This window comes from Hippocampus comes, unplaced genomic scaffold (genome assembly GCF_001891065.2).
Source record: "Hippocampus comes isolate QL1 unplaced genomic scaffold, H_comes_QL1_v1.1 scaffold71, whole genome shotgun sequence".
Taxonomy (NCBI): Eukaryota; Metazoa; Chordata; class Actinopteri; order Syngnathiformes; family Syngnathidae; genus Hippocampus; species Hippocampus comes.
Genome location: NW_017805932.1, coordinates 1,210,789 through 1,231,281, shown reverse-complemented (window position 1 = coordinate 1,231,281; position 20,493 = coordinate 1,210,789). Strand labels below are relative to the sequence as shown.

At 40.9% G+C, this 20,493-nt stretch overlaps 1 protein-coding gene and 1 long non-coding RNA gene across 2 annotated transcripts; both read left to right on the top strand.

The window, feature by feature from the left end:
- Positions 1-932: 932 nt before the first annotated feature.
- On the top strand, positions 933-18,680 carry vars2 (valyl-tRNA synthetase 2, mitochondrial; the record flags this gene model as incomplete). The annotated part of the gene is made up of 20 exons (XM_019890235.1): positions 933-1,093; positions 1,558-1,648; positions 1,789-1,916; positions 2,070-2,173; positions 3,258-3,339; positions 3,457-3,533; positions 3,718-3,805; positions 4,590-4,683; positions 6,404-6,474; positions 6,554-6,679; positions 7,923-8,027; positions 11,831-11,899; positions 12,002-12,080; positions 12,781-12,911; positions 13,538-13,690; positions 13,941-14,177; positions 15,030-15,141; positions 15,276-15,472; positions 16,549-16,698; positions 18,260-18,680. Coding segments are annotated over 20 exons (2,381 nt in total), but the record flags the coding sequence as incomplete, so codon positions are not given.
- Positions 8,479-10,110, top strand: LOC109528052 (uncharacterized). Its single transcript, XR_002170630.1, has 3 exons — positions 8,479-9,298; positions 9,753-9,809; positions 9,882-10,110. It is a non-coding gene; the product is annotated as an uncharacterized LOC109528052 (long non-coding RNA).
- Positions 18,681-20,493: the final 1,813 nt, after the last annotated feature.

The window sequence follows — 20,493 nt, the reverse complement described above, 5'->3', positions numbered from 1 at the left end:
TTCATTAAATTAAATAATTGATGACTTAGCAGTTTGAAAATACTCATTGAGAGAGATTCCCACTTCGGGTAAGAAAAACAGCCTTACCGTACAACAAATACATAAATACCGGTAATTAAAATGAGACAAAGCAAAGTTGGAAATAATACAGAAGAGGATTCGGGCTAATGAAGGAAAAAAAACAAAAACTGTCATGATCCTGTCTTGTTTGTCTGTGAAGGGCGTGTCCCTCCAGTAGGCACACTTGTGCCATGTTTTCTAATCAAACCTTGCCATGTCTTTCAGAACTGCCAAGATGCCGAGTGATTGTCGGATTATTAGCCTTGCTCATGACCCTGTCTCCAAGTGCTGAATTTTTTAGACGTTCTTGACATTTTTGCCTCATAGCCTTGCCCTGTGATGTCATAATATTTTTGTTCTTGTATTTTCCTTGTTATGTATTCTCGGTTTATGTTCTTTCTCTTTTGGATTCTCTCGTCCTTTGAGTTGACAAGCAATTTCCGTTTTTCTGGCTCCTTGCTTTTTGCGAGCGTTTTTGGTTTCTGCTCGTCTTTTCCTCCTCCTCAGTCACTAGTTGCACTTTGCCGGTCTTGCCTTTTTTTTTTTTTGTTTTTTTTTTTAAATAAATAAATATATTTTTATCTCTGTCTATGCATGTGGAATCCGGACTTCTTCCGACCACCCGACAAAAACACAATTGGCAAGAAGTCAAAATTTTGAGATAAAAGAAGCTTGCCAACTTTGTTTTCTTTCATTGGCCCTAATCTTCTTCTGTAGAAATAAATGCAATGAAATGATCATAAAATAAAACAAAAGCAGTTGAATTTACTTTTCTAAAATATTATTGTTCTGAGCAGCCCATTGGTACACAGGAAGGCCGTTGCATGAACGTGGACCGTAGTGACAGAAAGCTACCTAATTGTGTGTTTTAGTTCTCACTCTGAGCATTGTTGAAAGACCAGTCGTCACTCTTTGTGTTCTGTCGTTTTTTTCAAACCATTCAGGTGGAGAAATAATGGTCTCAACAACTCGTCCGGAGACTATGCTGGGAGATGTGGCCGTAGCTGTTCATCCTGACGACCCTCGATACCAGGCTAGAAATTTTGGATTGAAATTTCGATGCATTGGAATTGTGGATAACTCAAAATGAGGCGTACACGCAAGCTGTTATATTTGAAGAATGTACTCAAACTCCGGCCTCCCTGTGTGGGGTTTGCATGTTCTCCCCGGGCCTGCGTGGGTTTTCTCTGGGTACTCCAATTTCATCCCACATTCCAAAAAACATGCACGACAGGCTGATTGAACACTCTAAATTGTCCGTAGGTATAAATGTGAGCGCGGATGGTTGTTCGTCTCTGTGTGCCCTGCGATTGGCTGGCCATCAGTTCAGGGTGTCCCACGCCTACTACCCGAAGACAGCTCGGTTAGGCTCCAGCACACCCTGCGACCCTTATCAGGATAAAGCGGGTCAGAAAATGGATGAATGGGCGGATAATCAAATGGGAGAAAATCCCGAAACATTTACGGTGCATTTAGTTTTACTTGTTTTTGTTCCAGGACTTTCATGGGAAGCAATGCCGCCATCCCTTCAATGACAGATTGTTGCCCATCGTCACTGATACAATTGTGGCCATGGAGCTCGGCACAGGTCCGCTGACTATTGTAGAAAATAAAATAGCCCACCATTCATCAGAGCTTCAAAGCAGTTTTCATAATTCTGTTCAAAGTTCAAGTGCAGGGCAAGACTCTCGATTTCTCTGGATTTTTTTGCCGTCTTTCTGACTTTAGGTGCGGTTAAGGTGACGCCTGCTCATGACCACACAGACTTCCTTTTGTCACAGAGACATGTTCTGCCACGCCTCACTGTCATTGGAGGAGATGGGAAGATGACTCCACTCTGTGGACAATGGCTGGAGGTGCAGGAACTTTGCTGTCATTACTGCCGTATTCCATTAAAAAAAGCTTTATAGGAATGTAATCGGTGACGATTTATTCTATCATACTTCAAAATATGAAACCTAAACATCGAGTAACAATTCTTCATTTCATGCCCCCTTGGGTGTTTTAAGGGAGTGAAGCGTTTTGACGCCAGGCAGCTGGTAGTCAACGCTCTGGTTGAGAAAAAGCTGTTCAGAGGAAAGAAGGAGCACGCCATGACCTTACCTATTTGCAGGTAAACCAACACCGTAAACTGTCCGGCCACATCATTAACTTCCCCGCACAGTCTTTAAGATTTAAAACAGCAATAATATTTAAAAATAAATAATTCAAACGTCAGACGTATGACACTGCCCAGTTTTTAAATTTGTCATATTAACCCTTGCATGCACGCCTGTATTCTGATAACATGATAAGCTGTCCACTGTTGTGACCGCTGTCCCTGAAAGGGTTAACCTAACGAAATCTGTATTCACGACTTGTAATATCTCTTTCGCTTCATTGCGCTTTGACAGATGCTGCTATATACCAAACAAATGAAACATGTTTTGTGATGACACAAGTTACTGACCATCAAGATTGAATGTCTCCACATGGATTTTAGTATTGTGGGCTGATGGGAAATCATCAGAAGACAGTTTTGACAGTTTTCGCCGACAATAGACAAAATGGCATAACAACATTCGTAGACCTCTGTGCAGCACAGCACGCATATAATTTTTTTTTTTTTTTTTACTGTAACAACATTGATCATAATCTCAGCCATTAAGGTACCAGCTAAACATTGGTCTGTTATATTTACAGGCATACTGTATATATTATCTTCTAGCGACAAAAAAAAAAAGTGTACCCACCTATCCATTCTCTGTACCTGTTATATATGACTATATTTATTTAAAAACTTGGTTTTATCTTGCAGCAGTTGAGTTTTATTTCTCTGCACGTCAGATGAAGAGCCGCCACGGCTCGCTGGGAAAAACTGTCGCTAAAATCTACGTCCTGTCAATAGAAGGCGTAAACAGGTTATGTTAAACTGGGTGTAAAACACTGACCTGAAACACGGAAGATTAGACAGGGACAGGGCATAAACAATAGCGGCATCCTGATTAAATTCCATGCAAGTATTTTGTGTCAAGAACTCGGGAGTCCCCAGATCCTGTCATGTTGTAGCCACAAATACCGATTCAGCACCCGCTTTGAGTGAAGCCAGTTTACTGGGCTCGGTGGATGGATCTGGGGTGGGGATTAACAAACTGTACATTTTGAGAAGTCAAGTTGTTTTTAATCAGGTTTTTCAAATTCCTTTCCGCATTTCTAAGCCGCTCAGGGGACGTGATCGAGCCTCTTCTGAAGAAACAATGGTTCGTCCGTTGTTATGGAATGGCTCAAAAAGCTATACAGGTAAGCTAATGATGGTGATGTGATTCTTATTTCTTTTTTTTTTTTTTCCTAGCCTGGTAGTAGTGGTGCTGGCTGACAGCCAAAACGCTCAGTGTCACTCACTCTTTTTATTGTCAGGCTGTTGAGGATGGTCATCTTCAAATCACCCCTCACTTTTATACTAAAACATGGAAAAACTGGCTGTCCAACATCAGGTAGGCTGACCCTGACCTTTGACCCCCATTGACAAACTTCCCATAATGTCACTTTTGTTGAAATGTGAACAGCTGTTTGTCATCTATTGTTTGCCGATGAGTCTGAAATAACACAATTCTTGTGATGAATGCCTCCTTGTTTCATTGTATGCGAGTGAACAATGCAGTTCTGTTTGCTTTACAGTGACTGGTGCATTTCCAGGCAGCTGTGGTGGGGGCATCAGATCCCAGCTTACAGAGTGGAGTTTCTGCACTCTGCGGACAAACAAGAGGTTGGGCATTGCTATCACGATGGCCACCGAACTGCACTGTCATGTCCCAAGGCACCGCTGTGTCTTTAATACTGCATGGGAGACTCAAAAATATTTGGTCCTTAGTACGATGCGGTACAATTGTGGTTTGCTCCAAAGAAAGTCCATAAAGCTACAGGGTTTATTCCTTGGCCAAAATACAAATGGCATTACAAAACAAGAAATCAAAGACAAAAGTTAGGAAGACAATTGATTCAACAGAAAGGCACACAAACCTCGTGGGCTCACATCCACGAGGGGCTAAATATCCTGAGAAATCTTGCTTGTCTCCTTATTCCTTCGTCTAGTCAGTAGTTAAGTCTGCTTTTGGTATGATCTTCGTTTCAGAATGGCTGCGCAGAGCTCACAAAGTAATTGTCTTTTCGAGGGTGTGTTGGCGACTGCACATGTCAATTCATGTCGGGCAGAACCCTTTTAGGTTCCAATTGGTTCCTGCTAATAATCACCACTTGATGGCATACGAACACACTAACATGGAAACAACTCAATGGGGAATATAAAGAGACTGTAACACCATACATCAGGCGCATTGGATTATAGGGGGCGCTCTCGGCGTTTGAGAAAATTGAATACTTATAGTGCTGAAAATATAATGTGTGTGTGTGTGTGTGTGTGTGTGTGTGTGTGTGTGTGTGTGTATCGCAAGTGGTCATTAAGATGTAGAAGTTGGTGAGCAATACGGTAGCGGTGGTGCAGTTTTTGTCCCATCCAAAGGGGGAAGCATCATTGTTTCTGTTTTTGTTAGGACCAGTGGGTGTGGGGAAGTAACGAAGATGAGGCCCGTCAGAGAGCAACTGTCAAATATGGAGTGAAACCACAGGACATCAGTTTGACTCAGGGTACCCTCGCCTCTTTAATCCCATTTCCACATCGTATAAAATGAAATATTTTGTGTTTTCATTGTCAAAACTTGCTTAGGATACCAGGTGATTCGAACATTGCCAACAAAGTGTGCCTTTTTTTGCATCAGTTTTAGTCATTTATTCTGAATCATGTGCACACTTTTTGAACAACAAACAGAAAAGTTTACTTTGTCATCATCTCATCATAGCCATATCTTACCACGAACTACAACAAAAAAAAAAAACACCGGTTAATGTGTCTTGATTCTATTAGTCTTGTTTTAATTAATTTGCACATCATGCTGCATGAGACTGTGCAATTTATTGAAATTCAATTTCGATTATTACACTCAACAATTACAAAATTTACCACATTTTCCACACTAAAAGGCACACCTAAAAGCCTTCCATTTTCTGAAAAGCTCACAGCGCGCCTTAAAATCCGATGCGCCTTGTGTATGGTCATTAAGGTAATATGTCGACCCCAAAATGGCTCCTTGCTAGAGACATGCTTACAACGCAGAGTTCAAAGGTGATCGGTTTCGCAGTTGAACACACGGAAATAGAGCAGCGGCAAGAGAGTTCAACGTTAACGAGTCAATGTTCTAACTTGCTGTTGGTTAAGTGAACTGTGTCGCTGCTTTATTAAATAAATTTTACTGCTATATAAATCATCAATCAATTTCCTTGAGCGTAGCTCCATCTGGTGGATGCATTGTAGATTGCGTGTTATAATGCTGTGTGTCCAATATATGAAAAACATTACAAAATAGGCCATTCATTGAAGGTGCGCCTCATAATCCAGTGCGCCTTTTAGTATGGAAAATACGGTAATCATAAAAATGATTCTTTTATATATATATATATATATATATATATGTAAAACAATGTTAAATTGTATTCATTTTACAATGTCAAATACTACAGTGAGCATACTTTGGGTTCAAAATTTGCACTTGAGACATCAATTGAAATTATTTAAATGTTAGAACAGTTCTTGCTATATACTTGTAAATAAAAGTATATATCAAGTAAACTCTAAAGCATGATGTGAACTTATATAAGGAAACCATACTTAAGTTTATAAACGTGCACTTTTTTTTTTTTTTTTTATGGTAAATGTTATAAATTTTGTTTGGTCCAAAAGATACTTACAAAATTATAGCGCTTCAAAGAATTTGATTTGTCTTCATATTTTTTATGTTTAAATATTTTCTTGTCTTGTACCCAAAATAAATGATCGATTGAGTATTTGTGATTTCGATTATTACCAAAATAATTGTGAGTAACCCTTTCATGCACCCTGTAATCTGATAACATGATAAGATGTCCACTGCACTATCCGCTGTTCCTGAAAGGGTAATTTTTTTTTTTTTCATAATCGAGCAGCCCCAATGTCACAATATTTAGGCCACTGACTGTTGCCATGGAGACTGAATACCCCAAAATTGCAATGCAAGGCAGCGCAGACTTTCCCTTTCCTAACAGTACTATTTCAAGTTGAACTGCACTGCATACTTGCATTTGCAGAAATGCTGCTACCCCAATCTGGATGCTCACAGCGCATAAACGATCAGATTCACAAAGGGAGCAGCAAAGATTCTCTATTGAAAGCGACAAACATTTGATTTATAGAGAAAGTGGAAAAATTGAATCAAATATGACAGTCATTTGTATGGTTAAATCTTTTTTTTTGTGTGCATGCTGGGTGGGTCAGACACTGATGTTCTGGATACCTGGTTCTCCTCGGCGCTGTTTCCTTTCGCTATGTTGGGCTGGCCTCAACAGGTACCGCATCTCCTCCAGCTGCACGTCATTATGAATGACATCACTGATGTCAAAGACTAACCACACCCTCTTTCTGCAGACTCAAGATTTTCAGCGCTTCTACCCAAACTCCATCCTGGAGACAGGCAGTGACCTAATCTTCTTCTGGGTGGCGAGGATGGTAATGTTGGGTACGGAGCTGACAGGCCAGTTGCCTTTTAAACAGGTACTTGGGCAATGAGTTGCTCATATCTGATTTGATTTGATCTGATCTTCATTTATCTTGTACAATCAAAGCATATAAAAACTCAATAAAGAAATGATCTCAGACGCCTAAAAATAATAAATATGTATAACTACAAAGCACTAACTTTCCATTGATAGCAGCAATAAATAAAAAAGACATATCACAAATAAATCACTCTCCTCAACATCTAAACAAAAATATTTGTTAAGTCACAGCCCCCATGGGCATCGACAAAATATTTTCTGGCCATGCCCGCCATCAGCGATCATTGATAAAAGGAGATTGTGGTGTGATTGATGGTCAACCTGGGAAAAGTTCTATCTGCACATTTAACTTACGCCCAGCTCTAAAAGCTGCTGCAAGTTCTCCCCAGAACAATGTTTATATTGTCTCCCAAAACAACAAATTTCAGTCCATCCTAAGCTTCTGTCATTTATGTATGAAATAAACAGTCCGGGTCCCAAGATTGACTCCTGTGGGACACCTCAACTAATGTTGAAGCACTTTGACTTGTGATTATTGAACTGAACAAATGTCTTTCTTTTACTAGTATAGAATTTTAGCCAGTTAAGTGCCACCCCTCTAATACATAAGTCTTCATCTTTGTGACTTAAAATCTCATGATCCTATTTAAAGTTTTTTTTTGTAAATGAAAATTCCCACCGTATATTTATTGTTTTCTATAGATCCCGTTATTTCCTGGAGTAGCTCAATTAATGCCGTGGAAGTTGATCAGTTTGATCTCAAACCACACTGGTCATCTTTTCAATGAAATTGTCCAATCTCTCAATGAACATTTTCCCAATATCTTTGTGCATATCAAGGAGAAAAGCCTGCAAATGGTAAACAGATGTTTATCTCCAGCTTTATAAAAAAAAAAAAAAAAAAAGAATAACTAGCAAATTTTATTTTGTTAGGAAATGTTCATAATGTGAATGACAAATACGTGTTCATAGCTCAACAATTTCCTCAGTTATATTCAATCTCATGGACGTATTGTTTCCATTCCCATCAGTGGAAGTTTTATGTCTTTGTTTACAAAAGCTATAATTTCCTTTTTCTCACAGGACAGCGAGTCTGTGTAACTGTCTCCATTGTCTTTCTCTGCAAATTTCTTAATATGTTCCATATTCCTTTGGATTTGTTTCGTGTGTTCCATATTCAAAATGGTATGCGAAGCTTTTTTTTTTTTAACCCGTTGTTTCTGCTTCTTGATTCTAAGGTGCTACTTCACTCTCTGGTAAGGGATAAACACGGTCGGAAAATGAGTAAATCGTTGGGAAATGTCATCGACCCCTTGGATGTTATCCACGGAGCTTCCTTGGAGGTGTGTAACATAACAATCTTTCAGTTGTGTTTTATTCGCTATAAATAAGAACAGTTCAAATGCTGAGACAGTCCAAATATATGCGAAAGACCAATACTGCATTGACTTTATGGCTTTCCCGCGTTTAGTTGCCGTTGTTTTGTGATGATTACGTTGACTGTCCTAACATGAACGGTCAGTGGTTAGAAAAACACTCTGGTACCTCTTTCTTAATTCCCCTTACATAAATAATACTAATCTCTTTGTAAACTTCTGGATTTCAAAAACGAAAGCCAGTGTGAGTAAAATCAATATAATATGTGATTGTACAACATCCGATTATTGGCACATATATTCTGCGTCAATCTTTTAACTCAGACCAAGAACTCCTTTTGATTGTGACATTTCTTTCTGGAACAAAGTCCGTTTGACAAGCTTCCATAATAGACAAGTACCGCATGTTGCGCAAAGACCGTTCAAAGATTCATTTCTATTTAACTCATTTACACCCTTTGACGTATAAATACGTCAATTAGCGCATAGCCGTTCCCTCCCAATGACGTATTAATACGTCAATCACGTTTTTTCATGGGGGAGGGTGCAAGAGAGTCTGATGCAACTTCTCACCAAAGGATTAGGCTTGACGGCAATGTTAAATAGCAAAAAAATGGCCATCGGGTAGCAGTGGTGCAAAAATCCACGAGGATCACGCAGCAGAAGTAGTAGAAAGGGCGTATAGTGGAGGAGGGGCGTATGTGGATCGTGGATTGGAACGTTAGCAACTAGCAACGATGGAGAAAAGGAAACAACTAACTAAAAATGATTGTTTTTTTCGGTATAAAAGCGTCCTCGAAACAAAACAACAAAGGAGATGACGCTTTGGTCACGTAATCGAAAGCAGCACACGTCAAACGAACGTCAGCCTGCGCAAACATGGCGTGCTACACTCGGCCCGCATAGCTCACGCCGAGTTTCGAGCTCATCTGATGAAGATGAACATGCTCCACGTCAGGGACCATCGCTTGGTAGAGCATTTTGTGCCTCCCCGTGGCGCACATTGCCCACAAATCGTCTCCCCGGCGACTTCCAGCGATGACGGCAAAGAGGCTGCATTGCTTCGCATGGCCGACGCCGGGCACACGTCAGCGATTCGCTGGAATCATCTCGTAATGACGACGGCGAAAACGATGAATTGGAGAGCGATTTGGATCCCGATCTGTCGGACGAATACGTGCCTTCGGACATAACGGAAAGCAGCTGAGAGTTCTCGCCAGAGCCGCTGGAACGAGGAGGTAACTGCTGACTAGCTTGCAAGTTCCCATTCAAAACTTCATCACTTATGCCTCATCAGTCACTTTTATGCACCGCTACATTCCCCGATATATTATAAAGTTGCCAGTAACACTTATCATTTATGTACGGTTGATGCGTCTCGTAGATGTGGATGAAAATATGCGCCGTAAATGTGCTGACTTGCGTGTTGCCATAGGTTTTAAAAAAAACAAAACAAAACAAAAAACAGGACACATTTGGTCCGCTCAGCTCTGCTAAAACCACTAGTGTTCAATTCATATTCCATTTCATTTCAAATTGGATGCTGAGCAACGTGGAATGAATGATGTAAATAGCAGTGTGCGAGCATGTGTGTGTGTGTGTGTGTGTGTGTGTGAGAGATGTTGAAATGTAAGTGGAAAGCAACAATAGAAAAATAAGTGTGGTAATTGTACATACTTCTATAAATTACAGATTGTTCAACCAGAAGCCAAAAGATGACGACTCCTTGCTTTGGTGGTGGAAAGAAAGGTAAATAAAATTATTGTACCTCACTCTGCAGCAAGATATATTTGCAACTTTTTATATTTCTATGATTTATAGGTCGTGCATCTGGATGTGGTGGGATGAATCGATGTGGTGACAAACTGGATGGAGGCCAAAAATCATCCTCTCCACAGCTGCACTTTCGTTCATTTTTCAATTTGCACTTTTGTTCAAAGTTCAATAGTTTTGTTGTGTGCAAATAAATTATTTTGCTACAAAAACAGTATTTGTAATGTTCTTTTGTAGGAGGAACACATTATTGAGGTATTTGAGCTGTCACAAAAGCGTAAAACTTGAAATGATGCTTGAAATGCATGCTTTTACAAAAAGCTCATTTTCTCTGGATTTCTGCAGAAAATCGGCCTTTTCCATAAAACTTAGCAGTTTTCTAATGCTGATTGCCAACGAACGGAGAAAGATAGAAACAAACTTTTTTTTTCTGCTGAAAGAAGAGAGTCTCACCTTTCTTTTGACAGGTTGCATGTATATATAGCCATAGAACAGAAAATTCCGTGGGCCTTGCAAATCAGTCAAAATTCAGTAAAATGTGAGGGATTGAGCGGGTTGCTCCAGTGAAAAGGGGTGGTATTCAATGAGTTAATGTTTCAGTTGACCAAGAAACCGAGAAATGCCACGTCAGCACTTCTGTGAGAACAAGACTGATTGACATGATTGCGTTTTTGTGGGATTCTGCAGGGAGGGGGAGCCGCTTCGAAAACACGAGCATTCACACAACACGAGCACTCGCGCGTCATAATCAGAAGAAATGTCTGTTAGTTACTTCAATCCATAATTACATATTCCAAAGCTAATACCAAAAGGTGCTCAATGGAATGTTTTAACTTGAAACTGACACACAAGAACAACATTGCCGGTGCCCTTTTCTTGAAGAAAACCCCCACCGTGGTCAGAAATTGAATTCACTGACAAGAGGGGAATTTTGCTGAAATGCATATAGACAAAGCCACAAAGCCTCTGGAGGAATGTGCTTTGCACAGATGGCATGAAAGTCGAGCTTTTTGGCAAGTCACATCAACTCTATGTTTACAGAGCAAAAAAAAAAAAAAATGTATAAAGAAAAAAATGTACAGTGAGACATGGAGGAGAAGGCTCAGTTGCGTTCTGGGGCTGCTTTGCCACCACCGACTTGAGTCTGTGTAGCGTTCAAAGGAATCACAAGACTATCAAGGCATTCAGGAACTAATTGTGCGACACAGTGTCAGAAAGCTTTATCTCAGTCATGGGTCCGCCAATAGGATAATGTCCTGAAACTCATGAGAGTAGTCGAAAATTGCCGCCAACAGGTGCTGAAGTCTTATTGAGAATTACTGAAATCATTTGAGGCAGTGAAAAGGTTGGCCAACAAACATCAACATCGTTTTTGTGAGTTTCATTTTTAATTGTGCTGGACCACAAATGAAAACCAGTTCAGTGATTTTTATTTATTCTTTTTTTTTTATGGTAATGTATTACGTTTGTCAGTGTCGTGTTATTTGTATTGGGTTTTTTTCTGTCTTTCTTTACCCCTTTCATGCACCCTGTAACCCACAGGTATCAAACTCAAGGCTTGTGGGCCAGATGTGGCCCACCACATCAGTTTATGTGGCCCACAGAAACAAATCAAACATGTAACTTCCACGATGCTTGCTAAAATCTCAAAGCAAAATGTAAAATTCTCATATGTAATCAATAAGACAGATATTGGAAGTATTTTCTTGTTATCAAATCCCACATTCCAGTAACTTCAACAATCGTTGAATAAACTGTTCTTCTTTTTGTATGGTACATAACGGCCCTCCAAGGGAAACGGTAACTAAAATGTGGCCCACGGCAAAAATGTTCCAGTATAACATGATAAGCTGTCCACTGTAGTAACCACTGTCCCCGAAAGGGTTAATGGAAGGGTAAAACAAAATTTTCCAAGTTCATGTGTGAAAACAGGACATCTAGCAGTAGTAGGTATTAACAAAAAAGTCCACCTCTCTAATGTTTTTTTTCCCTCTCAGAGGCTTCAGCAGAAAGTTAAAGAGGGGAACCTTGACCCGAGGGAGCAAGAGGTTGCCATGGAAGCTCAGGTCAGATCCCCTCGTTCTGATTCGTATTTCCTTTCTGACAGAATGCGTGCGCTCTTTGCCTCCTCATCGATCATATCTAACTCCTCCATCTGCTTCCCTCAGAGGAAAGACTTCCCGAAGGGGATCCCTCAGTGTGGAACCGATGCTCTGAGATTTGCCCTTTGCTCTCACAAAATGATAGGTGAGCGAATGTTGTGCTTCACAAGTCATTCCTCCAAGGAAAGTGTTGCTTTTGCTTTTTTTTTTTTTTTGTTTTGTTGATGTTGCACACTGCAGAGAGAACCAGACCACATACACGAGGAAAGGTGCAATGCCAGGGTGCAAAAAAAAAAAAAGATACTGTGGGAGAGTTTTCAAGGGTGAGGATTGATGTTTTATTGGCTTCTAAAAAAGGCACCTTGACAGGAGTCAGGAAAAAGCAGGCTAAGCGTTCTCCAACAACTAGTGACACTTTGTTGCTGTCCGGAATGGGACTCAGGTTTTAAACTGGTGTTTGGAGAAACATGGAAAGCGTGTTTGGGGAGAAAATGTTTTGTTTTTTTTTTTTTTTTTACGAAAGTAGAATATAAAACACCCATGATTTCAGCTTCTTTAACCCTTTCAGGGACAGCGGTCACTACAGTGGATAGCTGATCATGTTCTCGGGTTACAAGGTGCATGAAAGTGTTAAATAGTAAATCATCACATTTCTATCGCTAATCAAAGTATTTTTGAAGCATGAAAAGTAAAGCCGAAGAGATATTTTCTGCATTCCTGCCCATCCTACCTGACGTGGAGTAAGACTGTTAGAGCCTCATTAGTTTTGCAGGGGATGTCGGAAATTTCAAAGATACTGGCGCAAACAAACAATGAATGTCTTTTTTTTCTTGCTTTTATTTTAGGAGAAGACATTAGTCTATCAGTGTCTTGGGTCCTGAGCTGCAGACATTTCTGTAATAAAATGTGGCAGACGCTGAGATTCACCCTCGGTGTGCTGGGCGACAACACTACTCCAGTGGGGAACCTGGAAGAGGTACAACCGTCCATCCATTTCCTGATCCGCTTTATCATCACAAGGGTCGCGAGGCATGCTGGAGCCTATGCCAGCCGTCTTCGGGCAATAGGCGGGGGGGACACCCTGAACCGTTTGCCAGCCAATCACAGGGCACACATAGAAGAACAAACATCCGCGCTCACTTTCACACCTAAGGAAAATTTAGTTTTTCTTTAGTCTGCCATGCATGTTTTTGGAATATGCGAGGAAACCGGATTACCCGGAGAAAACCCACGCAGGCAGCCTTTGCAAATGTTGAGCAACGAGAATCAGAGGAACACATTCCCTACTTCGGTTTTGAATCGGCCAGCAGGATACCTCTTATGTAACTGTTCATGCTGTGTTGTGATTGTAAAAGCATGATGGAAAAATGACCGCATGATTTTTCCTGATGCAGATTATTGTGAGTCTTCACGTATGTTTCAACAGTAGGGTGACCCTAGTGGCTCTGTTAAAACTGTGCATTGGTTCAAGGAAAAATTCAACAAAGTACATAAATCTTGCCTCTGGTGAGCTAAGAAATGTCTCCTCATTCAAAAAAAAAAAAAAAAAAAAAAAACAACATCCTAAAATAATGTTTGTACTTTTCCATTTCTGAACATGAGGTGTCTCATTTGAGCAGTATGGACCGGTGGATCTGCTCCCGACTTTACAGCACTGTAGCACAAGTCGAGAAGGCCTTTGAAGAATATGAGCTGCATGCTGTCACTGCTGCTTTGTACTCCTTCTGGATCCACAATCTGTGTGACGTCTACATGGTGAGACACACACACACACACACACACACACACACACACACACACACACAGGCACAATTACCAGTATTGTACAACTCATTGTAAACTACAAACGGCAAAGAAGGCAAGATCCACCCATCCATTTTCCAATCTGCTGGAGTCTATCCCCGTCGTCGTCTGGCAGTAGGCAGATATACACCCTGAACCGGTTGCCAGCCAATCGCAAGATGACTTTTTTTTTTGTTGTCCCATTGTATATGTCCCTTTGTAGGAGAGCGTGAAGCCTGTGCTACTCAAGCAAAATGAAGGGTTGAAGCATGATGGCGGCAAAGTGAGACCAGCAGCAAGTGTCGTCCTCTATCACTGCGTGTCCGCATCTCTGGTCCTCCTCTCACCACTCATGCCGTTCCTTACTGAGGAACTGTGGCAAAGACTCCAGCCGTTCAGAACTGATGCTGCAGCCCAGGGGAGCCTGTGTCTCCAGCCTTACCCCCGCTCATCCCAAATGGTACCACCACTACTACTTCTTCGCTATACAAAGCAAAATATACTCTGGATTTGCCAATCATCATTTTTACATAAGATTCATTTAATGTTGTTGGAAAAATAATCCATTTGTAGCAGATGAATTGAAACGAATCATCACATCATATAATCTGCGAACAGTGTTGTACTCAACTCACCTTAACTCAACTGTATTTATAGAGCACTTTCAAACAACCACCGCTGTATACAAAGTGCTGTACATGGAGCAAATATCATATACACAACAATAAATTAATAACGAAGACAATAGAAAGCACAAAACAGTAAAACTAAGATCAAGTCTGAGTCATGCCGAGTCAAAAACAAAAGAATAAAAATGAGTTTTGAGATGCGTTTTAAAGATGGGCAGCGAGGGGGCTTGCCGAAAGTTCAGTAGGAGGTCATTCGAAAGAGAGGGACCAGCAACGGAAAAGACTTGATGCCCCCTGAGCCTCCGTTTAGTTCTTGGTACCTCTACTAATGTCTGGTCCGCAGACCTCAGGCACCGGGCAGGTGGGTAGGGGGCAGAGGAGCTCAGAGAAGTAAGGTGGGGTGAGGCCATTAAAATATTTGATAATAAATAATAGAATCTTAAAAAGAACTCTATGGGGAGCCAGTGAAGGGATGCCAGTGTTGGAGTTATGTGCTCCCTCTTACGAGTACCAGTCAAGAGGCGAGCAGCAGCGTTCTGGACCAACTGGAGACGCTTAATGGAGGATTGGCTGACTCCAAAATAAAGTGCATCGTAGGCCCGAGTAATGCTTTGTTTGAAATTGCACGGCAGGCTGTCGGCATTTAAGATGATGTGGTTATTTTGTCATCTCCATCCTGCCAGAAACACTGGCATTTTCCAGAAGAGGAAAGAGATTTCCTTCTGGTCCAGGAAGTGACTCGAGTGGCCCGCTCCCTTCGGGCTCAGTGTGGTTTAACCAAAGAAAAGCCCGCTAGTAAGTCATCACGGGTAAACACTTTACCGCTTTACAGCAAGTTGGCGATAATTGGTACTAAAATATCATTTGTAGTTAGGTTTGGATTTTGGGAGGGGAGGAAAAAAACTTAATTCATGGTTTGTATGTTTCAGTGTGGGTGGTATGTTCACCCAGTCAGGCCCATATTCTCCTTCATTTTGGATCTGCTGTTCCGACTTTGAGCCGAGTTTCCCGCTTCCATATCTACTGTCCCGAAGGAGCTCTACCCACCGTCTCTTCCACCCCCCCACCCAAAGGCTGCCTTGTCGGTGTTGTGGATCACACGTGTCAGCTGCATCTTCCTCTTCAGGTAGCCATCACCCTCTTCTCTCAAATGAAGCTGGCTTATAGAAATGGTGGTGTCCCTGACTTCATATTTCTTTTGACATCAGTTCAAACTTCAGTGGACGTGTCAGTTCAAAAACGTACTTTGTCTCGCCGTAGGGAGAGAAATATTGACTCATTCTCACCATTCATTGTTCAAAAAAAACTTTTTTGTTTAAAACAAGACATTTTAGATCACAGGTGTCAAACTCAAGGCCCAGGGGCCAGATCCGGCCCGCCACTTCAACTTCCATGATCCTTGCTAAAATGTGCACTGAAATGTCAAATTGTTATGTGTAATAAATTAGAAATGATATTTTGCAGTAATTTTGTTATCCTGTTTACATTCACAATAATTGAACTATAAAACTATGAACTGATTTCAAAACGCAGCCCAGTGGTTAGCGCGTCGACCTCACAGTGCAGAGGTCCTGGGTTCAATCCCGGCTCTGGCCTTCCTGTGTGGAGTTTGAATGTTCTCCCCGTGCCTGCGTGGGTTTTCTCCGGGTCCTCCGGTTTCCTCCCACATTCCAAATACATGCATGGCAGGCTGATTGAACACTCTAAATTGTCCCTAGGTGTAGCGCGGATGGTTTTTCGTCTCTGTGTGCCCTGCGATTGGCTGGCAACCGGTTCAGTGTGTCCCCCGCCTACTGCCGGAAGACAGATGGGACAGGCTCCAGCACCCGATGAGCGGATCAGAAAATGGATGAATGGATGATTCCAAAACTAATAATCCAATAATTTGTTGTGCACAAATAATAACGCGATGAGACGATTAAAAGTGTTTGTCGTTTCAACCGTCATAGAACGGCCCTCCGAGGGAAGACGTAACTCCGAAGTGGCCCAAAACAAAAATGAGTTTGACACCCCTGTTTTAGACAGTTTTGTTCAAACTTCTTGGGAACTGTTCTGGGAAAGAGAAAAGATATCATCATCCGTTTTTATGGTTTGTGGTTGGTTTTGCACTTGGTGATCAGTTGCGCCATGGGGATAAATAAAGTTTCTGAATCTGATGAGAGTGAATACACAAAGACACTATCCTTTCAAATGTTCCCCCAGAGTGCCATGAACATTAACAAACAAGTGGCCCAGCTCACCCAACGTAGAAGCAAGCTTGTTCCCAAACTGGATGAGATCCTTTGCAAAATCCAATCTCCAGACTACTTGATCAAGGTCCCAGCGCACGTACGGGAGCAGATGGACAGTCAGGTAAGATATGGACAGGTCAGGACTAGTAACATTATTGGACACTTAGCACTTGGTTATCTACAAAAATCACATAACAAGGAGTGTGTGGTTTTTGTTCTTAATGCCGTCTGCATGAATAAAATCAGAAACCGCTTCATTTGACTTGAATGCCAAAGTACAATTCATTTTTTTGTTCATAACCTGTATCATCCAGTTCATAAAATCCTGTTCATGTCTTGTGACCTGTTGTAACTGTCATACGCTTGTGCAGGAGTTTTTTTTTTTTGCCTAACTCAAATTATCCTCAAAATGAGGATAGTTCGAGCGTGTTTTTTTTTCTCCCCCTCTCCCTCCCTTGTGGTTTCTTTCTGACTTCCGGGTTGTGTGAACGCTGGCGCGTTTGACTGCCGCTGCTCAACCCGTATTGTGTTTTATTGTTTTGTTATTGTAAAGTGTCCTTGGTTTTCTTGAAAGGCGCTTCTTATAAATAAAATGTATTATTATTATTATTATTATTACAAAATCACCAGTAACGATAATTTTTAGACTTAGCGTATTTTCCGCACTATAAGGCCCTTCGGAGTAGAAGGCGCACGTTCAATGAATGGCCGATTTTAAAACAGTTTTTCAAATGTAGGGCACACTGCATGATAAGGCACTTAGAATAGAAGCTACAATAGTGGCTGAGGTTGCATTTATGTATCCTTAAGATGGCGCTACGGTAAAGGGAATACAATACAATACAGTTTTATTTATATAGTGCTTTCATGGCCACTGCAGTTGTAACAAAGCGTTTAACTCATTCAGTCGCAGCCATGTTCACTGGAGCAACCCCCTCAATCCCAGCGTTTTACTGAATTTTGACTGATCTTGCAAGGCCGTCAGAATATTTGGTTCTAATGCTGTATAAACATGGAGCCTACCAAAATAAGGTTTGGACTCTCTTCCTTCAGCAGAAAAAAAAATTGTTTCTATCTTTTTCTATTCTTCAGCAATGGGCATTACAAAATTGCTAAGTTTCATGAAAATGGCGATTTCTGGGCAGGAAACAGAGAAAAAGAGCTTTTTGTAAAAGCATGCATTTCAAGCACGTGAGGCACCACTGCCACCTACTGGTCGATTTTTTTACATGATTTACAATGCAAACGGCTTATTCTCATTCACAGATTGCATCAGACCCTCCTCCTCTTTATGACACAAAATACAAGTACGTCCTTGGTAGGCGAGGCCTAATTTTAAAAAGACGTACAAGTACGTCTTGTGGAATGAAAGAGTTAACAGAACATTTTAAAATACTTCGCCCAAGAAATCAGAATATTGATCATGTATAAGGCACATCAGATTATAAGGCACACCGTCGGCCTTTGAGAAAATTGAATGCTTTTAGGTGCGCCTTATAGTGTGGAAAATTCAATATTTTGTTTAAATATGACTTTTTAAATCAAATAGGAATGGCATGAGCTTTCATATATGCATTAAACATTTCCTAAATTGATTAAATGTGAATTCTCTTTTATTTTTGGACATGCAAAATAATTCGTTTCTTTTTGGCTGACTGTTGCTTCCTTTTCTTGAATTTTAGATGTCCGCTCTTCAGCAGGAGTTGAAGACTATCGAGGACCATCTTAAGTTGCTGCAAATGACAGACCGTCCCACCGGCAGCTATTCCAATGATGGTGTTGATCAGTGTCAGACACAAAGTTCTTGAGGGGATATCATTTAAAAGAACAACAATCATGGCATAATAGAAATAAGTGTAGTTTAACCCTTTCAGGGACAGCGGTTACTACAGTGGACATTTTACCATGTTATCAGATTACAAGGTGCATGAAAGGGTTAAGTAATGGTCTTTTTTTTTTTTTATGACATTTTTACCAATGGTGTCATTTATGTACTCTCAATGTACCCTCTTCAACCATTTGGATTATGTACACTATGTGATTGGACAGACCGATGTTTGCATTATGCTTGTACGTAAAAAGACACACAAACCAACTCAATGTTGGCCCCCTCCATCAGCTTTTTACATAGATTTATACAGGAAATTGATTTCAACATCATCTTTAATCTATGTAATAACAATCCCACCCAATTTAAAATAGAAAATAAAATTAAAAATCATCGACTCATAATTCAAAATATAAACATGAAAACCCTAATGCATCATGGTGTCTAGTACGCATGTGTACCCGCCCCACCCTTTCATTTGCATATTCGTAGCCTCGATTAGGGCAAAGTAGACACTGACCGAGAAGGGTTAATCTCAACAGATGGGTCTATAACGGACTCTTTCATGCCGCAAAGCTGCAGAAATATAAAACTGATTATGCCGCATTGTTGAGGCTAATCAACCAGAAGCCAGTTCTCAATTTAACAAGTACACTGTGATAAATAACTGATGGGGGGATGGTGCATATTTGCAGAAGTGCGATGAACTCAAGCAACCTCCCATGTAATTTTGGCACGAATCAAAGTAAGTCAAGTCATTACATGTCGAGTCATAAAATCTTGCTCAGGCCCAACTTAAAGTGGAGGTATAAAATGTATTTTCATTGATTTTAAAACCACTGCATTTATGATGCCATTTACACCTAGCAAAGCTAAATGAGCAACTACGTAGTGTAGAAAATTAAAATGCAAATATTTATATTATTTTGAAAAAGCATGTGTGTTTTTAACAGTTGCATGAATGTTTTCAGGTACTTCCAAGATAAACTGTACACGGGAAACATCACGAGTAAAATCATCACTTGGCAGGAAACTCCAGCCGGTCTTTTTGCATCTCCAAAGACCCACAAGCCATTTCAACACTTGAGATTGGTCAGCGATTTCAAAATAACACCCACACGTGTGGATTGACTAATGGGATCGATTTGTGAAAAAGAAGAGGAAAAAAAAAGTTTGCCAAATTGTGAAATAGTTGCCATTTTGGAGGCCGATGTATTGTTTTGTTGTTCTGCTTGTTGGGTGTCTCAGGAAGCGCTCTAGGAATAGTAGGCTCAACAAGACTGGGTGACGGAGTTTTTGGCAGTCCTCTCCGTTGCTTGCATGACCAGAGGTGAAGGCCAAAGGCCTAAGATTGTTTCAAACTTTGATTGGGCCCTTCTTGGGAATGACAATAATTGGGGATATTTCCACATATGAGGCATTGTGACGCAGTTCATGGAGGTCTGGAACAGCTGCTGGAACCCCCCCCATCCCAGCTGCTCGGCACAGTAGTTTATAGTCCGCCCACGGATATCGTCAGGTTAAGTGTCAGTGTTTAAATTATGTTCTCTGGAGTGCTCTCACCACCTCTTCCCTGCTGAAAATGATGGATGAGTCACTGAGATGGAGTGAGGAGGTGAAGGCTCCTTAATTCTGCATTATTGTCCCTTTCAAAATTCGAAAAGACTGTATTAAGGTCAGTTGGTGAAGATGCTGTGCTGAAGCCACCAACCTGGGTAGGTTTTTGATGGGATGTTGTGCTGTTCAATGCTCCAATGGTCTTCAGGCAGAGCGGAGAATCCCTTGGGTAAAGGAGACCTCCACTTTGTTTTTATAGGCCATCTTGGCCTTCATGATGGCACACTTGACCTCTCGGCTGACCGCCTTCTTTTCCTCTTCTGAGCCAGTGAAGAAAATCCTGTTTTTGTTTTTTAATTGAGTACTTCTTTTAGTTCTTTCCTGACCCAGAGTTTGTTTGGCAATATTGTAATTGTTTTGGTTGGGCTTCTACTCAAAAGGAGGTGTACACAGTCACTGCATCTACCAGCTCATCAATGTTGATCAAGGAAAATTTTACCCTTATTAATGTTTAAGTCTAAAATAGTTTAC